Source organism: Ictalurus punctatus, chromosome 13, assembly GCF_001660625.3.
Source record: "Ictalurus punctatus breed USDA103 chromosome 13, Coco_2.0, whole genome shotgun sequence".
In the NCBI taxonomy this organism is placed as follows: Eukaryota; Metazoa; Chordata; class Actinopteri; order Siluriformes; family Ictaluridae; genus Ictalurus; species Ictalurus punctatus.
Window position 1 is genome coordinate 19,700,730 of NC_030428.2, and position 22,855 is coordinate 19,723,584.

Consider the following 22,855-nt stretch of genomic DNA (forward strand, 5'->3'; position numbering starts at 1 on the left):
GCCTTAGAAGCCCAAACATATCTTGTTTTTGTCTTGAGTGTACAGGAGCCCTGTGCTATTTTCCACGCTCCTGCACAGTTGCTATTAATTTTAGTGCTGTGGTCTATGAGGTTATCCTCCCCCTCACTGTGTTTGTATGAGAGAGAGAGAGAGAGAGAGAGAGAGAGAGAGAGAGAGAGAGAGAGAGAGAGAGGGCGAGCGAGCGAGCGCATATAGCCTACTTGTACCCGCAGCTGTAGAAACAGGAGAAGACAAAGTGAGAGAGAGTGGGTGCAGGGAGACAGCAAATAAAACCCACACTCTTTGTCCTAAAAAAAAAATGTTAAGTGCTATGTTCATAACAAGTTCTCAGAGCACTACTCATATGCATACTTAGAACTAATGTATTTTTCATAGTTGTTTTTTAACTATTTTTTTTGACTGATAAAATAATAATCTATGCAGAGTTGGTGACTGTTTTTTTTTTTTCTCTTTGAGAGCAGAATAAACACTGTCCAGTGAGCATTGTTTATATACACTGTGTCCTGAATACTAGGTTTGTGGTACAGTTAGTCCTGCTGGATGTTTTGCATCTGAATATTTGAGTAATGCAGTACATTCTGTTCCAAAAAAAGGGTGGGACCAAACCTACAGTGTATACGGCTGGATCCTAAACACACTACATTTCTACCCCAACTCACTCATATACTGTCTATAAAACCTGTTTTATGCATGTTCGAATTTTTAACAGTATTGTAACTCGTGGCTGTAGTTTTTTTTGTTGTTGTTTTTTTTTTTTACTACTACATATAGACATTCCTAATAGCACTTCCATGTTGTACGTGTTGTACGGGTTATCCTGCCTGCGAAGGGAACGGTTTGTTCAGCCCTCACTCATATTACCAAAACATCCATGAACTCAGGCTAACTGGCCATAATTTTCACACTTTTTTATGAGCCAGCTGAAGTGCACACAGAAGAATGTTGGTCACACAGTTGGTCAAACAGCCTCTGGTAAATCACTAACATATTTTAACTGAGTTCTAAGAATAAACTGCTGTTACAATAAAAGTTAGGAACCATAATAAAACATGCTGAAAGGATATCCTACGCTAAATGTCATATCTTGATTGTTGTCTAACTACCGGTTACCTGTTAATAAATAAATCTCCACAGGGTTCATTATTAACTGATGTCATTTTATAGGTGTTTGTCTGCCATGGGATTGTTTTTGCCTCCAACATGGTTATCTGAAACAAAATGTAAAACAGATTTAGAATTAAAAGAGAATTATTATTATTATTATTATTATTATTATTATTATCTCTAAACATAATTAATTTTCAAGGACCTTATTAGTATACAGAACTATATTGTTCCACCATAAAACATTAGCGTATATTTGACATTCAGACAGTCCACATTACACTTATACAACCAAATGTTTAAATAAATGTCTAAAAAATAGAAAGTGGAAAATTTGTAGGAATATTAGCTATTTCTATATTTGAACTTTACATACATTATTATACATGTATACATTACATATGTGTGTGCATATATATATATATATATATATATATATATATATATATATATATATATATATATATATATAGATAGATAGATACAATTTATAGATGTATGTAATATGTGTATATACATTATATACACATAAATTAGAGGTGTTGGGAATAAATTAATAGCTGTTAATAAGGAATAATAGTGGCACTCTAAATTCATATGACTAATATATGGCATTGTTTTTACTTTTTGCATCAGATACATCCGTACCTTTCAAACCAGTTATTTCTGGTCTTCGTCATTCCCAGTAAGTTCTTAACGTTGCATCAGATGAGCAGCGATGACAGAATGTTGATTCATTTAGGACCATATAACATTACATCATACTGAATTATGTCTCCACAAGAGGTGCTGTAGTAGTACGGGAGCTTGCACCCACCAAATCAATGCACATTTATTAAACTCAGTGTTTTTGTGTGCAGCTTTGAGTGGTTACAAATATTGACAAGGCCACTAAAGTCATGTTTAACCCATAGTCCATGTGCATGGAGTGTACTGAGACAGACACTACCTTAGCTAGCTAGAGGACTGACTTATATGGAGTGATGTAATGTTGCATCACAGGCTGGCAATCTCCTGTGGAACTCGCACCTTTTTGTGTGCTGGATTCTCCTAGATATCCAGCCTGATGCTTGGATGTACAAACACAATGATGTCATAATGCAGCCCACAAATGTGATTCTTTCTGCATACAGAAATGACTGAAATCACTATTTTAATGCATGCATATTTTTTTTGTACTAGATATAGTGTTATTTTGTCATTTGTGGATATGTGCATTATTAAAAATCCATATAATGATTTTTTTTTTTTTTTTTTTTTACTAAACACGTTCACTTTCATACTGCAATATCACCCATTTTGCAAATGTATTCTTGTTTGTAGCCACACTTGTGCAGCACATAAAATAAACAGCCTACCAAACACTAACTTTGTCCCCAATGCCTATTTAACTCGGACACGGACACAGAGAGAAAGACAGGTTTTGTCCGAACTTGTCCTAGGTGAAACAAAAGACTACTTGCTGTGTTTTTCCCTTCCTCAGCAGACAATGACTTGTGCGCGCTTCGTGTTACTGGGCAAAGTGGAACGCTCAGAACGTGCGCTAGAAGCTGATTGGCTGACTTGTCTCCGGGGGCGTGAAAAGCTACCGTTGGGCGGAGCTATATAAACAGCTTTGTTCTCGCGCATGACATCAGTGTTTGCAGACGAGCAGCTGCAGCGCTGAAGGAAAGAGCACTTAACCCGCTTTCTCAGCCCTTTGTTCGTTTGAGCTGAAAATTTCTGGTTTATCATCAAATGCTAGCAAGACATCGTCTGCAGGTTATATCTGCACGATTTTGGTGAGTGCTTATGTTGAAATCAATGTTACTTTAATGTGCCTGAGACTTGTTTTTGTTTCTATTTAGTCGTTCAGTTTGCAAAAGTAACGGCTTCTTTAAAAATACAAATAAAAAAGACAGTAATATGATGTTAAATGTAGCCTACTGAGGTGTTTTTCAGCATGTACCTTTTTGAAGGTACTCTTAAAGGTTTAATTGTGGAATTCTTCAACAAGGTGTTTTTCTCAAAAGGTTCTGAGGAGGACCCTTTAAGAAAGCTGAAGCATTAAACCATATACAGAGAATCCCTGAGGAAGCTTGTTTTGCCTTCCTAAGAGTTTAATGCTACACAATTTTCTGAAGTTCATGTTATAGACAATTTAAAAAAAAAAAAAAAAAAAAAATCTGGATTTCTTCAAGACATTAAAAAGAACAATTTGCTGTTGAATCAACATTGTCTGCATGAGGTGTGTTTTTTGGACCCAAGTTGTTTTGAGTCCTGTTTTTGTCCTAGACACATCTCTAAGTTAAGATATCTTTCTTTCTTTCTCAGGTTTGAAAGCACATTTGACCCTGTAAGAGCTGCACTTCTGGTTAGGAGTCATGCAGAAGACACAGACTGAAGGGGTTTGGGTTGATTGTGCTCCACAGCGGCTGTCCTGGAGTGGCCTGGTGCAGAAACTCAGCAGCAGTAACAGCATAGACTCTGACTCCGAGCACAGTGGTGCAGATGATTGCTCAGATACTGGTAAGTTACACACAATTTTCTCTTCTTTTAAATTATCATTACTTTTTAAATTGCATGGCTTGTTCATTGTAAGCGAGCTTTCAGTCATCTCCTCACCTTCTAAAGGTTTGAGGTTCATATTAGGGCTGAGTGAAATCTCTTGCACCTTAAAGGTTAGTAGTTATCGTGAAGCCCGGTGATGTATGTGAAGACTGTTGATTTGATTTTGACACGTGTTAAATGTGGTACTTTTGAATTGCCTGGGGTTGGCAAGTGTTTTTTTTAGACACCTCTGATATCTGCAGTACGCCTGGCTTGGAAAACCGCATTATGATGTAATTAAGAGAGAACACATCCCAATATGATGCCTGCTGCTTAATGTGAGGTTTTCTTTTACTCTGTATTGTGTAAAACTAACGTTTTCCATCTCTTCTGTATCTGTAGGTTCTGTATCTCTTCACGACTTGTCTGCTCTGGAAGCTGACATGTTCTATGACCCAATGGAGGAGAGCCTCTGCAAAGAAGTCGTCCAACAGATTGCTCTTAGCCTGATTGAAGCGAAAGGCTGCACACTGCACTGCTCCAAACTTCTCATCCCCAACAAGCTGCTGGAGCACATAGGGAGTGAGCTGGTGCAGCTAGCCTTGAGTGAGCCGTGTGGCCTCCGGGGGGCGCTCATAGATCTGTGTGTGCAGCAGGGAGAGCTGTTTCACAGTGTAAGCCAGATTGCTGCTGACCCCTGCCTTGTACCCACCTTCCAGCTCACGCTCGTCCTCAGGCCTGAGTCAGGAGGCATCTGGCCAAAGATCCAGGGCTTGTTTACTGCTAAATCCTCATCGATGCCTCTAAGAGGTGCCCTAAAACTCAGCACTGGCTTCAGAGTGATCAAAAGGAAACTGTACAGCTCTGAAGAGCTGCTTATTGAAGAGTGTTGAGCCCCAAGGACCAAAGCTGACCCTTTGAGACATTCTGGCTTTGTTGGGTCACTTCTAGTGATCTGAGGGCTGTTCTCAACCGAGTGACAATACTGTGTCCATTGACTTTATACTGAAGACATAACCAGATATTGCAGGTCTCATTTTGTCATGAGGGTGCTCATGCAAAAAGAGCATAGGGTACACAAATGTAAAAGCATTCTTCTATTCACTGATTGCTGTGTATATTATAGATACTGCATTCATATATTGCACTCCTTTCGGGCAGTTTTTGAACCTGTCTGATGCCGTTTTGTTGACTGCTTTGAAACGTTTACCTCACTTTTTTTTTATTATTTTCTGAAAGCAACTGTGGCAGCTACTTCATCAACCTGATTTACCTGTGTCATAAGTTTTTTGTTTTTATCTAGTGAGCACCATTTCATGATCCAAGTTTGATCCTTCATTAAAATGGACTCTTGGCATCTTAAATGTTTTTAAACACATCATGACATGCATATTCACTTGTGCATCATTATTATTTATTTGATATTCAAATACTGTTACATTTTATATGTGCATTAAGGAATCAGAAAATAAATTATTTTTGAAGAAATATTTGCTTGTGATTTTGCTTCTTATCTTCACCACAGTGAGATTCGGTTCTCATTGTGCTGCAAAACATATGGTGTGTGATTTCTGCAAAACGCCTACACTACAGAACAGTCAAGCTCTTATTGAAAGTTTTTCTTTTAAATAAGAAACCTTCTGATGTCGGCTTTCCCAAGAAACATGCACAGAAGAAGCTAAGGTTCTAGATTTTACTTCCAGAAATGCACTTTGGACAGAATTACTGGATTAATTAGCAGCCACTTTTGCCAGGTATGAATTAAATGTTAATCTTCACTATTGGAGACTTTGTAAAAATGCTGTTGCAACAATGTTCTACTGACCCTTTTAAGTGTTGGTAGAAAATAAGTCCTTCATAGTTTTTATCAAACTAAAGTCCGGACAGTAACTCGAGTTCAGGAATAAACTGAGGATCCTGGAGCTGTGAACCAGCAACACAGTCATTTCCAAAACCAGCTAGAAGAAAAAATTGACCACCTTTTCAGATATGCAGAATTTAGGGCTTTTTTTTTTTTTTGCAAAAGGATCATGACCTTTGCTATAAAAATGCACATAAGTGAAAAGTTCTTGACAGTACATACCAGTTAAGTGCTTACATGGAGTTACACATGTAGGAATTTCCACAGAGTTCTTTTAATAAACAAGCTCGTCCATTTGATTTAATTCAGGACCTTTATTCTCGAGTATAGCAGTGCTGGAGAATAAGGGTTTTTCCTTGAGGTACCTCATCTATAATGAGCTGATCAGTTTCCCAAACGCATAAAGAGACTGTTTTCTGAAACTTGGCCTGTTTGGATTAGGTTTTAAGAGAGTAGGGAAAACCTCAAACTGTAACTTTCCTCATGTCTGAATTTAAATTACCAAGGTCTGCTTTCGAAAACAAACCAATTTCACAAATTTCTAGTTCATGGTTTACCAACCTTGATATAATTTTTTAAATGGTGTACAAGTGTATGCTCTTATGAAGTGCTTATTCAATTAGAAAAAATTTCCCAAAGGCTGAAAAGTGTGAGAGAAATATACAGTACTAAAAAGGATCCACATGAGAAATGCAAATCCAGCAGAAACCGGTATGATCTAGACGTGAGTACTGACTGCTGTGGAACGTGAACCACTGCATGTTAAAACTTACACAGCCTGCCAAAATCTGGCATGACTCAACTGCACACACACACTCTCACTCACATTCTCATCCTCCTCCCTTCCTGAAACACATACAGAGCCCAGCAGTCCCACCCCCGTGCACACAATATTACACTTCCTCAGCACAAACACACAAAGCACACTAACGTGTAAGGTTGAAGAGTGGCACATAGGACTTTATTGTTCTCTTATCATCCTGAAGAGAAGCATCTCTACAGAATTTTAGTCAGCATTGCAAAATTTTAAAACGTATCTAATGTCATAACTAAAAAAAACAAGTCCTGATCCTTGAATAAATACACAGAGCAGTGTAAAAGTCTAGTGGCGAAGATAAAAGGTTAAAAGTATGGAGTGCTTATTAATGCTTATTTCACATGTTGACCTAATCAATAAAATCCTGCATAGCTAAATCTCAAATGTACAATTATATAAATTAATAAATTAATACAAAGTGACTAGATCATGGTCTATATGGAACCAATTAAAGATATGTATAAGTTCTTAGAGCCTGAAGGGAATTAAATGCATTTCAGATTGATAAAAATATTGGATCGTTTCTTAACTGAGGTGTAGCTCAGGTCTGTAAAAGGCTGGAGACGATCCTTTCCTTTACAAACCCGTACAAGATAATCCTTCTCTAACATAGATATCTCTCTGTCTCGCTCTCTCTCGCTCACACACACACACACACACTTCGAAGTCTCTCTCCTTTGGCTGAATGTCACCAGTTTGCCACCATTTTACTAGGAAGATTCAATTCTAGACCTAGAAAACAAAAGAAATCAAAGTTAAAACAGTAATGCTGATATGAATGCGGCACACACAGTGGGGTGGGGCTGTATGGTCTTCTCACACTGATAAGGGTGAGGTACCTAGGACCTCTTAGGACCACCTAAGAGTAAGGTCACGCTTGGCAAGTAAAGTGCACTAAAGCACTGACAAGGGACTGAAAGGAAACACTGGACAAATGAGAACTCTGCAAACATGTTAATGCTAACAAACATTCAGTGCTGCTATAGTGCTGTTTGCTCTCCTTTTCTCTAATAAATTCTATTGTTCAGCAAAGTGCTTGAAATGCTACATAAATACACTGCCTTTCACTGGGCCTGATTTATTACCTTCAATAAAGAGAGGCTGGGTATTGAATGACTGTTTATAATTGCTATAACGTAAGTGACAACAGAAACCAAACTGTCTCACAGATAATCCACAACATTAAATGTAACTATACAATAGTTAATGCCACAACATGTCATTCATCACTCAATTTAAAATTGTAATAGTTGGGAAATTGCTGTGTTATAAGAGGAATAAAACACTTTGTGACATGCTGTTGATGGCAAATAATCCATTTCGGGGTGGTACTGGTGACTCTGCTTTGCGTCGAGACACATTGCACCACCCCGTGGCTGATTAGTTTCCTAAAATAACATGCCCCATCGTATTTTATTCCTTACTTAATGCACTGTTTCAGAAAGGCTGCATCGGTGCAGAGATTAATCTTACCAAAAAATCTCTTTATTTATTTTTTTATTAACGTAGCAGATAATGTACAACATACACAGGGGGAAAAAAGATTAAAACAATGGATTAAATCACATATGATAGGTTAGATCATTTCATCAAAGATTAATAACTGATTACACGGTTGTACGCGTTCGTATTTGTCACGCTGTATGAGCTAATGATAACAGTATGTCCCAAATGTTCACTTTCTACACCCATAAGGATTCAAGTCTGAGTGCACTATAGTCAGAGTGCACAACTTGGAAACGGGCTGCATGCGGGACTTAGGGTGCAATTTTGGGTTGGTTATTTAGTAAACATTACCTAGAGCATAAAGCATAAAGAGGGGCGTCATTCAGGGTCACACTTTTCTCCGCCTCACCTGCCATGTCATGTTGGTTTGTCAGTGGACATAAGTCTGAACTTCGGCCAGTCTGGAGCAGCTGGGCGTGCCCATTCTCTGAGCTCTCTGATATAAGTCACTGTCACCAAAATAGCGTGCACGGTACAGCAAACCCTCCTCTGCGGACACACACACACACACACACACACACACACACACACAGGGACATGATATTCAATCTGCACATTGCAAAACTGGTCATTTAAACGGATTTCGTTTCAGACTTGCTGACAGAAACAAGTTGTCATGGCAACTTCCCCTCCGCAGAATCATATCCATATACGGGGGTGGGGGGGGGGGGGGGGGGGGGGGGAGCCACCATGCACCCATGAACCACTCTCAGTCGCTTTGCTGCAGGATTATCAGGGGCTGTGTTTACTCAGCTACTGAGAAAATACACAATGCCACCATCGATACTGATAAAGCAGATAAGCAGCACTTGTCTCGGTACATGAGTTGGATTTCTGAACTGTAAACATTTTGATACATGGTTTAAAACGAAGAGAGAAGTCCTTTTCTGCTGAATACTGACGATGAGCTTGATGATGGAGCAAGATAATAAAGACGCAGATTGTGAGTCAGAATACAAGTGAATTAAGAAACCTGGACTAAACCGTTCTAAGGCAACTCTGATTAATCATGGTGCAGCATGACGTGTCTGCTTGTGAAGAAATAACCAAAAACCCAAACACAATCGGAGGAAATGCTTTGTGGTTTTGCGGTTTCGTCTGGAGGACGAATTGGGACAGCTGTAGTAGTGCAGAGTCGGGAAACTGACTGACATTCGCACACATTTCACTGGACCTGCCAGTCAGTGAGTAAAGAAATTTGACCCATAAAATTTGACTGATAAAAAGATACACAAGAGTAGGACTTGCGTCGCATCTGAGGTCAATTCTCCCTCCTTTCACCCAGGATCCACCTCAACCCTAAAGCAATTACTGAATGAAGTACAGCCAGGTTGTTGTTGTTGTTTTTTTGCACGTATAAGAAGTGTGCTTATGTCTATTCTCTGTCTGACTGGAAAAACATGAGGGCCTGATTGTTTTATTTAAGGTGTAGTACTAAATATCCGAACGGCAAACTTCAATTTCTACTTTCTAATAGAAAGCAAAGCGCACACACAGCAGGACAATAATATGAACGCAGGAATTAGTACGTATTAGCTTAGTCCATGCAAATATGTATCACCTTGCTGGTTTTACATTCATTTAAATAGATTTTTTTTGTTTAAAACAAATGCAATGCAAAGTACAATGCTATTTTAATAGTCACAAGAAGTTAGTCAAGTTCAACAATCAATGGGCTCTTTTGATGGTTTTGAAAAATAGCAATAATTCATTGAGGAGTGAAAGAACTGCCTCTTATCGATGAGACGAGCATCAGTGCACTGATTCACTGAAAAGAACCCAAATTCCCAACAAGTCTACAGACCCAAGAATCCCTTCATTCTGAACAAATTGCCCATTATAATTAGGATTTGCTGCACACATCTGTGCTATTATTAAAGGGATAGTTCACCCACAAATGAAAGTTGTGTCATCGATTACTCGCCCTCGTGTCGTTCCGAACCCATAAAGACTTCCGTTCATCTTTGGAACATGAATGAAGACAATTTCAAATGATACCTGGGAGATTTATGTCCCTCCATTTACAGTCCACGTAACCAAAACGAAAACGGGACCCGGAAGCGCTGCACTGTCTACAGCAGAGGAAGAGGGACACTGTACACAAACCGAGTCATGTAGAACGATCTTTGTAACAAACATGTCTGCAGATTTCTACATAGAGGAGGACTTTCATTTTTTTTTGTGTGTCCGTGGTCACGTCAACATCACACGCACGTGCCGTGGATCTCTCGTGAACTGTGCGGAAGTGCAGATATTTCATGAACAAAGACTACATTTTAGGAGTTGTTCTGCGCACAGAAAGCATTCGTGTCGCTTCATAAAACTGGGATTAAACCACTGGAGTCACATGGATTTACTTTTACGACGCCTTTATGAACTTTTTAGAGCTTGAAAGTTTTAGTTACTTGGACTGTAAATGGACGGACAGAAATCTCCCAGGGTTCATTGAAAATGTCTTCATTTGTGTTCCGAAGATGAACAGAAGTCTTATGTGTTCGGGACGACATGACAGCGAGTAATTGATGACAGCATTTTCATTTTTGGGTGAACTATCGCTGTCAGTGCTATTTTATGGGCTTGCAGTTGATTAATGGATCAACATGCCATCTCTAATAATTACAATTATACCTAGAGCAGGAATTAGATGTTTATTTAAATCTGGTCTACTCCACATGTGTATAATATATTGCATCAATCTAATATTTAATGTTGAAATTGATTATACTGTAATGTATTGTATACTGTCAGCAAATGTTACCCATAAAATGCTATTTGCTTCATCAGTCCACATTTCCTATTGCTTATTTTAAAGGAAGTGCCCTAGATACAATTGAGAAACTCACATCCTGTTCAGCTCTACCCAAGAACAACCTGGCAACCCAAAAAGTATGAAAGGTGACTTGAAAATCGAGCAGCGACTTCACATACCTCCGAGAACCCTCTGTTCTCCACATAAACATCGATCTGATACCTTGTAAACTACTCTAAACTCCAACTCTGAATACAGCTCTGTAGTGAATATTTAAGATTGCTAATCATTACATTATAGGAAAATTAAAGTCCACGTTCGTTACGAAGGTACAAATAAGAGCGAGGATGATCATCTTACTTCTAGTGCATTGCACTAGGTTTGTAAGCTGACAGTATTTAACAGGGATCAACCCATGGCTTCAGATATATAACGAGGAAGGGTGGAAAGATTTAGTGTGTTTGTGGGAAGAGCGTACTGTGTTGTTTCTCCTTCCAGCAGTTGTTGCGGAGGGTGGAGATGTAGTCGTCCTCTACGCTGCGCTCCACCTGTCTCAGATTCATGCCACTGTACTCCTGACTGAAGCGCTCACTCACGTAGTACGGCACACGCAGGGTCTCGGTCAGCCGCTTCTGTGTGTGACCTACAGAACTGAAACCCAAAACAGCACACGTGTTTTAAAACCCAAGAAACTGATCACGTGTACAGTTCAACTACGGATGAGTTATTTAGGGGTTATATTTAGGGGACAGTCTCCAGATAAATGAATTTTAGTCTAGTAGTATAACAACAGCATGACTGGACTTTTTTATTATCCGCTCATCTGCTCGACTCAATCAGGGAGCAGAAGAGAGAACGAGATACAGAGTCTCTGAAACACTTCTCTTTCAACACAAACTGCATGTGATAGGCAGTCTGGGTCAAAGGGAAGAGCGAAGAGATCATGCTTTCAGGTTATACTGTGGCCCAACTCAGCCCGCTCTGCTGAGGGTTTCAATCTTTCACCATCATTATCACTCAGGGGTGGTCTGACTGAGGAACATGACATGAGATTTCAGCTAAAGACTGCTAGTGAGGACCCAGCTTTTTTAAGGGCAGAGAGGCTGCTATATAGATACGGTTTACTGAGTTATTATTTAGTTACTAGTCATAAGTATAAGCCTGAATGCCTGGTCACCTGAATTTGAATTTGTTTCTTCCAGTTATTGTAATCTATTGCTTAATAATTAAGCAAAAATAAATGTGTAAACATGAATCTAACTGCAATTTTATATGTGCCTAATTTGTATAATATTAACATTCCATTATTTAGGAAGGCCATGCAGATTATTATCTGTTCAATTACTTTAGCTTCCAACCTAGGTAACATCTCTTACTATATCAAGAGTCAAGATTTTTATTTGTCACATACACAATTATATACAATATATAACTTGCAGTGAAATGAAAACCTGGCCTACTCCTCTCTAGATTGCTAATTTTATATGAGTTTCACAAAACATGGTGTACATCAGTTCTTCTCTCTGTTTGTTTTAACCACTTGTGCATGTGTATGTGAGAATATGTGTGCTAATAGACTCATATGCATGCATGCATGCAAAAAAATGTTTAGTAAGTTATATAGAATGCGTGGCCGGGAATTATGTCCGAGTAGCAGAATTGGTCGTGTCTGCTGGAGCTGGAACAGTGAATCTAATCATGAATATGATTAGCTATTGATTAACAGGCTACTCAGTGACGGCAGCAGCTGGATTATCCAATAATACTACATGTGCACGCGGCCATCATTTCCTCATAGGTCTTACCATACCTCCAATGAGTGAACAGTCTGGATCAATAAGCCTTCAACTCAAGACCAATCCTGCTTTACCATTTCACTGAGGCAGTTAGGGGAGGTTTCATCCCATTCCTAATAGTAGCAATAATAATAATAATAATAATAATAATAATAATAATAATAATAATAATAATAATGGGATTGCTGGTACAGAGAAATGGTTTAAAATGAACTTTGTAGAGAATTTAGTAATGAACCAGTAAAGAGTGAAGTAATCTAAGCAACACAAGTTAATACTGTTTTCCTTTTAGATTTTTCTAAATAAAGTCTTTGGGGTAAACCTTTCTACAATGTTGTGACAATGTTGTTTCATTTCGTTTAATAGCCTCCCACAGGTGATTAAAAGGTGTTAGGTGTTAACATGAAGTGGCGCTTGTGTGTTAAATAACCTTGTGCCATTTTTTTGCCCCAGACTGTATGTGTAAGTCTGAGTCACTGACTCCACACTGCATATCTGCGTCTGTGTGTGTGTGTGGGTGACAGTTGGTGAGGAAGTGACAGGGTATGTGCGGCTGTCAGCATAGATGGTTGAGCGAATGAATGGCAAAGAGGAGGGTTGTGTGTCTATGCATTTAATATGCAAGACAGATCTTCAAATTATAATGAAATCCTTGGGCTAAAGAAGTATTTGGTGTGTGTGTGAGTATGCAAACTTACGGTCTGTAATTGAGGCTGTAAGGAGGATCAGCCACCATCATCTGGCTAAGAGTGGACACAATAACAAGGATGAGGATGGGCATGAGCTGGACGAAGAAAGCCAAGCCACCCTGTAGCACAACACACAAATGCACACAGAGACACATACACACTTACTTAGGAGGAAACTTAAACTTAACTAATAATTTTCCCTACTTATAAACCCAAATTATATCATAGCATGACCCAAAGCCCAGTCTAGCCATTATATGCTGTCCAAAACTTAAACCTAACCAAGGCTGATTTCAAATGCAGAATAAAAGGTCTAGGGTTAAATTAATTCACTTTTATAGTTGAACATTTATAAGTAAGGTTCAACAAAATATGCAGCAAAATGGCACATATATCCTAAATAGCACCTTAAAAATAAAAATCACAAAAAGATAAGCAATAAATATGTGTAACATGGTGACTTATTCCACAAAATGTATTTATGCTACATAACTCATCAGGTTTCTGCAACCAAGAGTCAACATGACTCCACTGACTATATTATATAGTCCTGTACACAGCTCACTGCTGACCTCTACTGTTCAACACATGCCAAAGGTCTTGCTGTGCATTCTGCCACCATCATATCCATAAACAATACCATCAAGGGTGAGCAAAAACCAAAGTAATGCACTCCATGAATTAGTACCAAAGCTTTGGATGCTCTACATAATACCTGCTGTGACTCAAATTTAATATATACTTATATATACATATACATACACACACATATACATACATACATATATATATATATATATATATATATATATATATATATATATATATATATATATATATATATATATATATATATATACACACTGTATGGAAACAACAGTTTCACAAAAGTTCTGTATAGCCAAAACTCTTCTGAAGTACAATATATAAGCAAATGTATATGGACACCTCACCATTATACCAATATGTGGTTCTTTCCCAAACTGCTGTGACAAATTTGGAAGTGCACAATTGTATAGGGTGTTTTTGTGTGCATTAAAAATCCCCTACACTGCAACCAAGAAGCACAAACATGTTCTAGCAAAACAATGCCCCTGTACACAAAGCGAGCTCCATGAAGACATGGACGGATAAGTTTGGAGTGGAAGAACTCGAGTGTCCGGCACAGAGCCCTGACCTCAACCCCACTGAACACCTTCGGGATGAACTGGAACGCCGACTGCATCCCAGACCTCCTCACCCGATATCACTGCTTGATCTCACTAGTGCTCTTGTGGCAGAATGAGCACAAATCCCCAATGTCACACTCCAAAATCTAGAGGAAAGCCTTCCCAGAAGAGTGGCAGTTATTATAACATCTCAAGGGGGACTAAATCTAGAATGGGATGTTCAACAAGGGCATATGAGTGTGATGCTCAGGTGTCCACAAACGTTTGGCCATATAGTGTTTAATATAGATAAGATTATTCATCTATTAATCTGATTACATTATATTCACTAATATAATGGCATAATATTGAATTTTCCCCAGCAGCCAATTAAACTACATATTATACGAGACTGTCCACATCAGCATGTAACAGTACTACACATAAGAAAACGCTACAGAATAGTGAAGTATTTTGAAGATTCAAAGTCTCAAAGCTCCTGAGTGTTCACTCTGGTTTATAGAGCTGTTTAAGGACACTCTACTTACACCTCTTTCTTCCCTTCTTGCACCACGCTGTTGGCTGAAGTGCATTCGCCCGTTGCTGTACATGTGAACGTTACCTGAGAACACAACGTAACAAAAAATAAATCCGCATAACTATACTAATATAGTAATGCCTCAAAAACACACTGAGAATGTAATGAGTAGACTACAATAGCTTAGACAAGAGCTCTCAAATACTTTCATGGGATGTGCACATCTGGAAATATGCTGCTGCAGAGAGCAGCACTGTCATGGTGTGCAAAAAGGTGTTTATCGGGACGAAATAAAAAAGTCTCTGTGTCTAATAATGCAGTGTGACAAAGCAAACAAACACACAGACACTCACTAGAGGGAAATCCTCCACCGAAGAACATGTTAAACAGATCCTCTGGGGAGATATCAGGCTGGAAGTCTCGCTCCGAGTGCCTTCGCCTGCCAGCACAGCTTCTCACCTCCCCATACTGGTCATAGTTACGCCTCTTCTCCGGGTTGGACAACACGGCGTACGCGTTCCCAATAGCTGCACAATACAACACCGTTAGCGAACAACCACAACAGGAATACACGTGGAACATCTGGAACAGTGGTCAGCAGTATGTAAGGTACACTACCAGTCAAAAGTTTGGAGAAACTCGACTGAAATGTTTCTCATGATCTTAAAAACCTTTTGACCTGAAGGTGTATGATTAAATGATTGAAATCGGTGTCGTAGACAAAAATATAATTGTTCCAACATATTCACTTCTTTCATTAGAAAATGGATGTTTTATTTACAAAAATATATTTTTTTAAATGGACGACTCTGAGAAAAATATTCTGAAAAGCCGCCAAAAAGTGTGCAGCGTAGGTGGGAACTCCTTTAATACTGTTTAAAACGCACCTCAGGGGAATTCCTCAAGAAATCGGTTGAGAAAATGCCAAGAATACATTTCTGGAAATTCTAGGCAAAAAGGCTGACTACTTTGAAGATGCTAAAATTCTAAATTATTTTGACTTATTTTGGATTTTTTATCACAACATAATTCCCATAATTCCCATCTGTGTTATTCCAGAGTTTTGATGAATTTATTTTATAATTTATATTTGAATTTATATAAAAAAATAAAAATAAAGAATGAGTGTGTCTAAACTTTTGACCGGTAGAGTGTATAAAGAGGAGTATCACGAGGCCTGTCTCGATAATTACGTTATCGAATTATCGTACATACGGGGGTATCCTCGATCGTTTTTGCTGACCTCGATATCGCCCTTTATGTTTACAAAAGAGTGAACGTCACCAACATTTCAGCCATTCGCGCTGCCTCTGTCCTCTCGACTGCTCTAGGGCTGTCAAATTAAAATTCAAACTTCGAATATTCAGCGAATTTAGGATAAAAATGCACGGAATTTAAGATGTGTAGTAGGCACTAGAACCGATTATAATTAAAACATACTGTTGAAAAGAAAAAAAAAAACGACACACAAGGTATTAACGATGCACTAACAATGTTTTTTGAAGATGAAAAATCTAGAAGGAATAGTTCTAGTGTTTCAAATAATCTAGTCGTAGTCAGTAATGTCGGGGATTGAGCTGCTTAAGCTGCGCAAACTGAAGCTGAACGGTGAATGAAGCGGGTTAATTAACTCACCCAAATACATCCTATAAAACATCCATTCGTTTCATATTGATATTTCTGTAAAGCTGCTTTGAGACAATGTCTATTGTAAAAAGCGCTATACAAATAAAATTGAATTGAATTGAACTATACACACGAGACAATACATCATCCAATAAAAGAAGCTATCGTGACAGGCCTAAATATCACTTCCAGCTGTTAAAAACGTTGTAACACAGAGCTGTCTTGTTGAAAGTATCACATATATGACATAGCCTGATGTCTATTGTAGAAATAACATAAATAAAAGCGTCAAGAGAATGGATTACTTTACAATATAAATAAGCAATATAACTAAAGTGTCACGCTCACCTTTAAAAGCTTCTGTAGCACCAGGTGCATGGTTCTTATCGGGGTGAAACTTCAGCGCCAGTTTCCTATACGCCTTCTTAAGGTCATCGTCTGATGCATCTTTCTGCACCCCGAGAATCTCATAATAGTTTTTACATTGTTTTATTCTACCAAGAACAGAAAACACTGATGTTAGGACAAGGACAGACGTCGTAGGTGTCGTCTGTGTGAATTAGGCACTAACTAATTTTTATAGCAATAGCTTAGAGACGTCATGATGTAAATCCAGCTCACACAGGCTGGTTTGCGCGTATTACGATATGAACAGCAAAAAAAAAAAAAAAATTCAGTGCTGCTGAACAGGAGACTTTTCTTGGATGTTGTGCAAGTTTACTGCAAAGCTTCAGCGGAAATATTTCTCATTTGATAAGAGATTTGAGGAAGCTACTCCTCCTCTTTATGTGCCTTGTGGCATAACATGACTGGTTTATTCAGTGTGCATGTTAACAAAGACTACTTATTGAGTATACAGTATACTATTGACCCCTGTATATTCATGCAGGTGGTCTGATTCTTATCTTTTCTTTCCTTGTGTCTTCCAAAAAAAGTAAAAATAAAACACACACACACACACACACACACACACACACACACACATACATACACACATACACACACTGAGCTGCAATGTCAGTATAATTTGGCATAAATACAAGAAAACCCTAGGACTAGGGGTCACACCTTCTACTTGGAGCAAAGTGCATGCATGAAAGAAGAATTCGGGATGCTATGTCTGCCAGGTGAGAATTTCAACGACACAATCCACTACCCTTACCTTTTCACAGAATCTACTTGCTCGGTAGTGTATGCTTTAGCTGATTCGGAGATCTTCTCCTCTGCAGCACTGTGGTTATTAGCACTGGACTCGTTTTCCTCTGGACTCTCGCTGTCTCCTGCAGAACTGTTGTGAGTGGACGCATTCCCATTCTGCTGCAGAGTCTCCAACAACTCTACAAACACCAAAAGTAAAAGTAAATTGAATACTAGAAGTCAGTTATTAAAATGATCATATATGATTACTAAAATTTAGTCTCAGACTGAAAAAAAAAACAACAAACAAAAAAAAAAACAGTAGCTGGAAATAAACCAAAGCATTTCCACAGCATGCAAACACTCACAGTAATGGTGGGTGAAATGGCAAAAATATCATATATAACAATGATAACAACAACAATATATCATTTTGCTAAAAAAAAATATTTAAAATAATAATAATAATAATAATAATAATAATAATAATAATAATAATAATTAGTAATAATAATAATAATAATAATAATAATAATAATAATAATAATAATAATAATAATAATAAAGAAGCACCAACAAGGGTCACTATAGGTTCAGAGACTTTTGGCCAGCATTTACAAAAAGAAATTATGTATTTTATGAAGAAAATAAAGGTAATAAAATTATTGTGCCAAAATAGTTTTAAAGGTTGTAAATAAGATAATGACAATACTTAGAATAGCTCCACAATTCCTGTTAAAAAAGAAGTTTTTAAACCAGACAGATCTTGTTCTCAGCACAGTAACCACAGTGTGCAAGAGTTTTCAAATAGACTCAGCTGCATTACAATAGACACAAACCCTTCATAATCCACAATAGCAGGACATTTATTCTACAGCGTGTCCCAAAAATCTCCATACATTGGGGAAATTAACACATTTTACCACAGTGCCTTCCAAAATTGTTCATATTTAGTTGGATATTTTATATTATGGATATTATATATATCTCAAGATTTTGTGCCAGTGATTAGAACCTGCTTAGGGAATGTCTGTCTTATTTAAACCTCTCCTATCTAGTGTCTGGTGTTCCCTTTGTTACTGAGGTGTGTGTGTGGTGTCATTATGCCAAGATATAAAGAGTTCTGTAAGGCCTTCAGAAAAAAGGTTGTCTGGCACGGGATTTAAAAAAAGATCTCCAAATTATTTGAAATACATCATCTATAGTTGCCAATCGCCAATTTGTCCAGGACTGGCCGTTCCAGCAAATTCAGCCCAAGAGCAGAGTCTGATACAAAAAGAAATCTTCAAGAACCCCAAAATTTCATCACAGGATCTGATAATTAATTAAGTAATTCTAAGCAACTGTTGGTGTAAAAGTGCAAGCATCTACAATCAGAAAGATATTTGACCTGCATGAGAGGCGTGCCAGGAAAACACCTTTGCTCTCCAAAAGAACATTAGAGCAAGACTACAGTTTGTAAATGAGCATATAGGCAAAGACCAGGCCTTTTAGAATAATGTGCTCTGGATAGAGGAATCAAAGATAGAGTTGTTTGGCCATAGTAACAGCAGACATGTTTGGCACAGACCAAAGACAGCTTTACAGGAGAAGCACCTCATACCAACTGTGAAGCACGGTGGTGGAAATGTTATGGTTTGGGGTTGCTTCGCTGGCTCAGGGACTCGACAGCTTGCATTCATTGATTCAACTATGAATTCTGCATCATATCAAAGAGTGCTTGAAGATAATGGCTGTTTCTCAATATGCGTTCTTATGCGATCTTGCATCCCTCTGAACTCCTTCTCAAGAACACACTCAAAAACACAAGTACCGGGGGCACATGAAATTACCCGAATGTGTTCTTGATATCGAGGATGCATCGGTTGCAGACTTGAGCACACTAAACCCGCTTGAAGTCCCAGAAGTCACTGAGGCAAAACAGTAGCAGATGACAGAAGCCTGACCCATACCTGGAGTTTTAACATCTTTTTAACAACAATAATCTAAATAGATCAAAATATGCAAAAAGACTAATTTTGATATATGATTTAGATGAAGATATATATATGAGGTTGTTGAAAAGTCTAACATATCCCTCAGAACTATTTGAATTAAATTGTGTTAGCTTCCATCCTGAGGTAACTCGTTAACTTCGTTTTTACATTAAAACATACTTAATTGATTTTGGTTAATTAACCAGTTAACAGTAAATCTATTAACCAGCTGAAACATATTACTTAGGGAGCACTGAAGAGGTGAGGACCTTGTCCCATAACTAGAAATGTGCTAGGACGGTCCATTGTACAACAAGACGCTCACAGCACATCTAAATTCTGGCAAAAATGCATTCTATGTCCTCTTGTCCTTCCAAGTTCGTTCTTTCAAGGTAGCCTGGCAAGACTGATCTTCACGAGGTAGTAAGTTTGTTCTTGAACCAAGTTGAACCAAAAGTGGACCTCAGCAGGATAATGATCCTAAGCACACTAGAAAATCCACCAAGGAATGGCTCAAAAAGAAGAAATGAAGTGTTATGGAATGGCCAAGTCAAAGCCTGGATTTGAATCCCATTGAAATGTTGTGGGGGGACTTGAAACGAGCAGTACATGCAAGAAAACCCTCAAACATCTTGTAACTGAAAGAATATTGCATGGAAGAGTGGTCATAAATTCCAGCAAGCCAATTTCAGAGACTGGTGGACAATAATGCAAAGTTATTTCTGCTAAAGGGGGCAATATTGTATTCTGAGGCCAAGGGTGTACTTACTTTTTCCACAGAAGAATAGCACATCTATATTTCTATTGAATAAATGATTGAAAAAGCTATTTTTCCTTGTGTTTTTTTTTTTTTCTTCAAGTATATCAAGAGCGTATTGAAATCATTCTCATGGCTGGATCAGGAAGCTGTCGCAAGGTTGCAATGGACTTTAACAGGAGACATGGCAAACACATCACACACAACATTGTCAAAATTGTTCAAAAAACAAATTCAGAAAGACTGGAACCAACTGAGAAGTGGACGTCCATGGACATGCACTGGTGAAGGCACAACCGACATGGTGCTAGCAAACATAGTCCACTATGTATAGAGACTTTTGGGGCACCCTGTGCTTCAAGTGTGCCCAAGAACCATCATTCAAACTTTGAAGTGGGGATTCTCACAGTCACCATGTGTAGGATTGTATCAAACTGGTGGACAAGTAGGAAAAAGACTGGAAAAATGTTAAAATTTTCCCACTTCCTGGGCGTGTTTGTGTCTTTTGTGGTTTAATACCCCTTACCAGCTTCCAAGTTCTGGTACATCTCAGCACAGTTTAACGATTTGTCTGGTCCATAATAACAATCATATCAAGAAGAATATTAAACTGATGATCAGGCGTGTTAAAGTAATGAAAGTGGTAAGAAGTCACTACTCTGACACACACACACACACACACACACACACACACACACACACACACATTATGCGGGCTTAATTTGAGCAGGGAATGTCAGGAAGATGCTGTTAAAACTAGTGACAAAATCATTAATCTGGTAAAACTGTCACCTCTTTTTTTGTCCCCGCTGGATTATGGCCATCATGTGATATTGTGTAATCCATATTGAATCTTGGTGAATAACATTACAAGACAATTGTGATTAGAATAAATGAAAAGACAAATGTTTATCATCAACTGACCAATGAAAAAGACATATACTTTTTGTTCTTTATAAACAACTAGACTGTCTAATCAGTCACAGTATATAATCTAATCTATCTATCTATCTATCTATCTATCTATCTATCTATATATATATATATATATATATATATAGATAGATAGATAGATAGATGTACACTCATACATACACTCACTCATTATACATACACTCATTCATTCATTCATTCATGGCAACTCAGTGGTTAAAGGCTCTGGGTTACTGATCAGAAGGCTAGCCAGGCTACCACTGTTGGGCCCTTGAGCAAGGCCCTTAACCATCAATTGCTCAGTTGTATAAATGAGATAAATGTACGTCGTTCTGGATAAGGGCGTCTGCCAAATGCCATAAATGTAAATATATATAAAATCTAGTCGAGTCTGTCATAATAAATGACAGTTACTCACACCACACCTAATAACTACAACTCCACAGTTTTACTTGTTTACTTATTTCATAGAATCACACATTTGTGACATGTACTTTGCTTGTATTTTCTCATTTGTAAGTCGCTTTGGATAAAAGCGTCTGCTAAATTTATAAATGTAATGTAAATGTAGTTAGAATAAACCTGACAGCCATCTGACACACAATCAATACCCAAAATACAGCCAACATATAGACAGCTATAACATGTCGAGTTGTACTTCTAAGACACTTATATTATAAAAGCATATTATAAAACAAAGGCGATTGTTGAGTCTTATTTGATATTAAATTTGATATTAGACTAACGCTAACTAGCTTTAGTCTAGCTAACTAGGGAAACTAGCTAGTCGACTTATCACTGCTTACCGTGTGCCTTTTCCGTCGGAAACAGTCTCTGTGCTTTTTCTAAAAACCGTTTCGCTTTGTCAGCTTCGTTACTTTTTATTGCTTTGATTGCAATATCGATACACCTTTCCGCTTCATCCTTGTTCACTTCCATTACGCTCTATGTACCATATGAACCTTTAGAAATTACCTAATTAAATAAACACATAGCATATCTAGGCGGCGCCTTCTGATGACGTCAGACAGAGATTGTCTTTTTCTATGTCGCAGACTGAAGTGTTCTCCTTGTGTAACCCGAAAAGGTTTAATAGTACATTTTTCTCAAATCGATTGTCATTTTGCAGCTGAATAAACTATATGGTTAATGGCTCTGTATGATCAGTACAATAATAACACTACGATAGCCCAGGACTATGAAAACATTCTTATGTGACACATTTTCACGAAATATCCTTATTTCTAGCAATGAAAGGAATTTGCAATATTTTCAGAAATGTCTGGAGTAGTATTTAGTAAGCTTTGAGATTGAGGGTTTGGTGATATCGGATACACTAAGTGACATCCATACATTTTGCATACCACTTATCCTACACGGGGTCATGGAGGAGCCTGGAGCCTATGCCAAGGAGCTCAGGGCACAAGGCAGGACCCTGGACAAGGTGCCAACCCATTGCAGGACACAATCGCACACACACACTACTGACAATTTGGAGATGCCAGTCAGCCTACTACACGTCTTTGGACTGGGGGAGGAAACCGGAGTACCTGGAGTAAGCTTCCAAAGCACAGAGAGAACACGCAAGCTCTGCACACACGGGGAGGAGGCAGGATTCAAACCCCCAACCCTGGAGGTGCGAGGCACACGTGCTAACCACTAAGCTAC

At 38.2% G+C, this 22,855-nt stretch overlaps 2 protein-coding genes and 1 long non-coding RNA gene across 3 annotated transcripts; 1 reads left to right on the forward strand and 2 right to left on the reverse strand.

Moving 5' to 3' along the window:
• Nucleotides 1-699: 699 nt before the first annotated feature.
• LOC108274100 (uncharacterized) lies at nucleotides 700-2,700 on the reverse strand. Its single transcript, XR_001814420.3, has 2 exons — nucleotides 1,774-2,700; nucleotides 700-1,229 (listed from the first exon to the last, which is right to left on the reverse strand). It is a non-coding gene; the product is annotated as an uncharacterized LOC108274100 (long non-coding RNA).
• A 53-nt stretch (nucleotides 2,701-2,753) lies between these two features.
• ddit4 (DNA-damage-inducible transcript 4) lies at nucleotides 2,754-5,144 on the forward strand. Its single transcript, XM_017483988.2, has 3 exons — nucleotides 2,754-2,906; nucleotides 3,439-3,633; nucleotides 4,057-5,144. Exons 2-3 carry the CDS (start codon nucleotides 3,489-3,491, stop codon nucleotides 4,545-4,547), a joined length of 636 nt encoding a protein of 211 aa, XP_017339477.1. The 5' UTR covers nucleotides 2,754-2,906; nucleotides 3,439-3,488; the 3' UTR covers nucleotides 4,548-5,144.
• Nucleotides 5,145-6,449: 1,305 nt separating this feature from the next.
• dnajb12b (DnaJ heat shock protein family (Hsp40) member B12b) lies at nucleotides 6,450-22,220 on the reverse strand. Its single transcript, XM_017483987.3, has 9 exons — nucleotides 21,994-22,220; nucleotides 17,547-17,721; nucleotides 16,733-16,878; nucleotides 15,112-15,285; nucleotides 14,769-14,842; nucleotides 13,082-13,191; nucleotides 11,066-11,238; nucleotides 8,188-8,327; nucleotides 6,450-7,064 (listed from the first exon to the last, which is right to left on the reverse strand). The coding sequence occupies exons 1-8, from the start codon at nucleotides 22,124-22,126 to the stop codon at nucleotides 8,209-8,211; spliced, it is 1,104 nt and encodes a 367-aa protein (XP_017339476.1). The 5' UTR covers nucleotides 22,127-22,220; the 3' UTR covers nucleotides 6,450-7,064; nucleotides 8,188-8,208.
• Nucleotides 22,221-22,855: the final 635 nt, after the last annotated feature.

Coding starts and splice junctions, on each gene's coding strand:
- ddit4 (XM_017483988.2), top strand. CDS start 3,489: ATGCAGAAGACACAGACTGAAGGGGTTTGGGTTGATTGTGCTCCACAG. Junction 3,634..4,056: donor AGATGATTGCTCAGATACTG/GTAAGTTACACA, acceptor CTGTATCTGTAG/GTTCTGTATCTCTTCACGAC.
- dnajb12b (XM_017483987.3), bottom strand. CDS start 22,126: ATGGAAGTGAACAAGGATGAAGCGGAAAGGTGTATCGATATTGCAATC. Junction 16,879..17,546: donor CAAGTAGATTCTGTGAAAAG/GTAAGGGTAGTG, acceptor TGTTCTTGGTAG/AATAAAACAATGTAAAAACT. Junction 13,192..14,768: donor CAAGAAGGGAAGAAAGAGGT/GTAAGTAGAGTG, acceptor GTTGTGCTACAG/GGTGGCTTGGCTTTCTTCGT.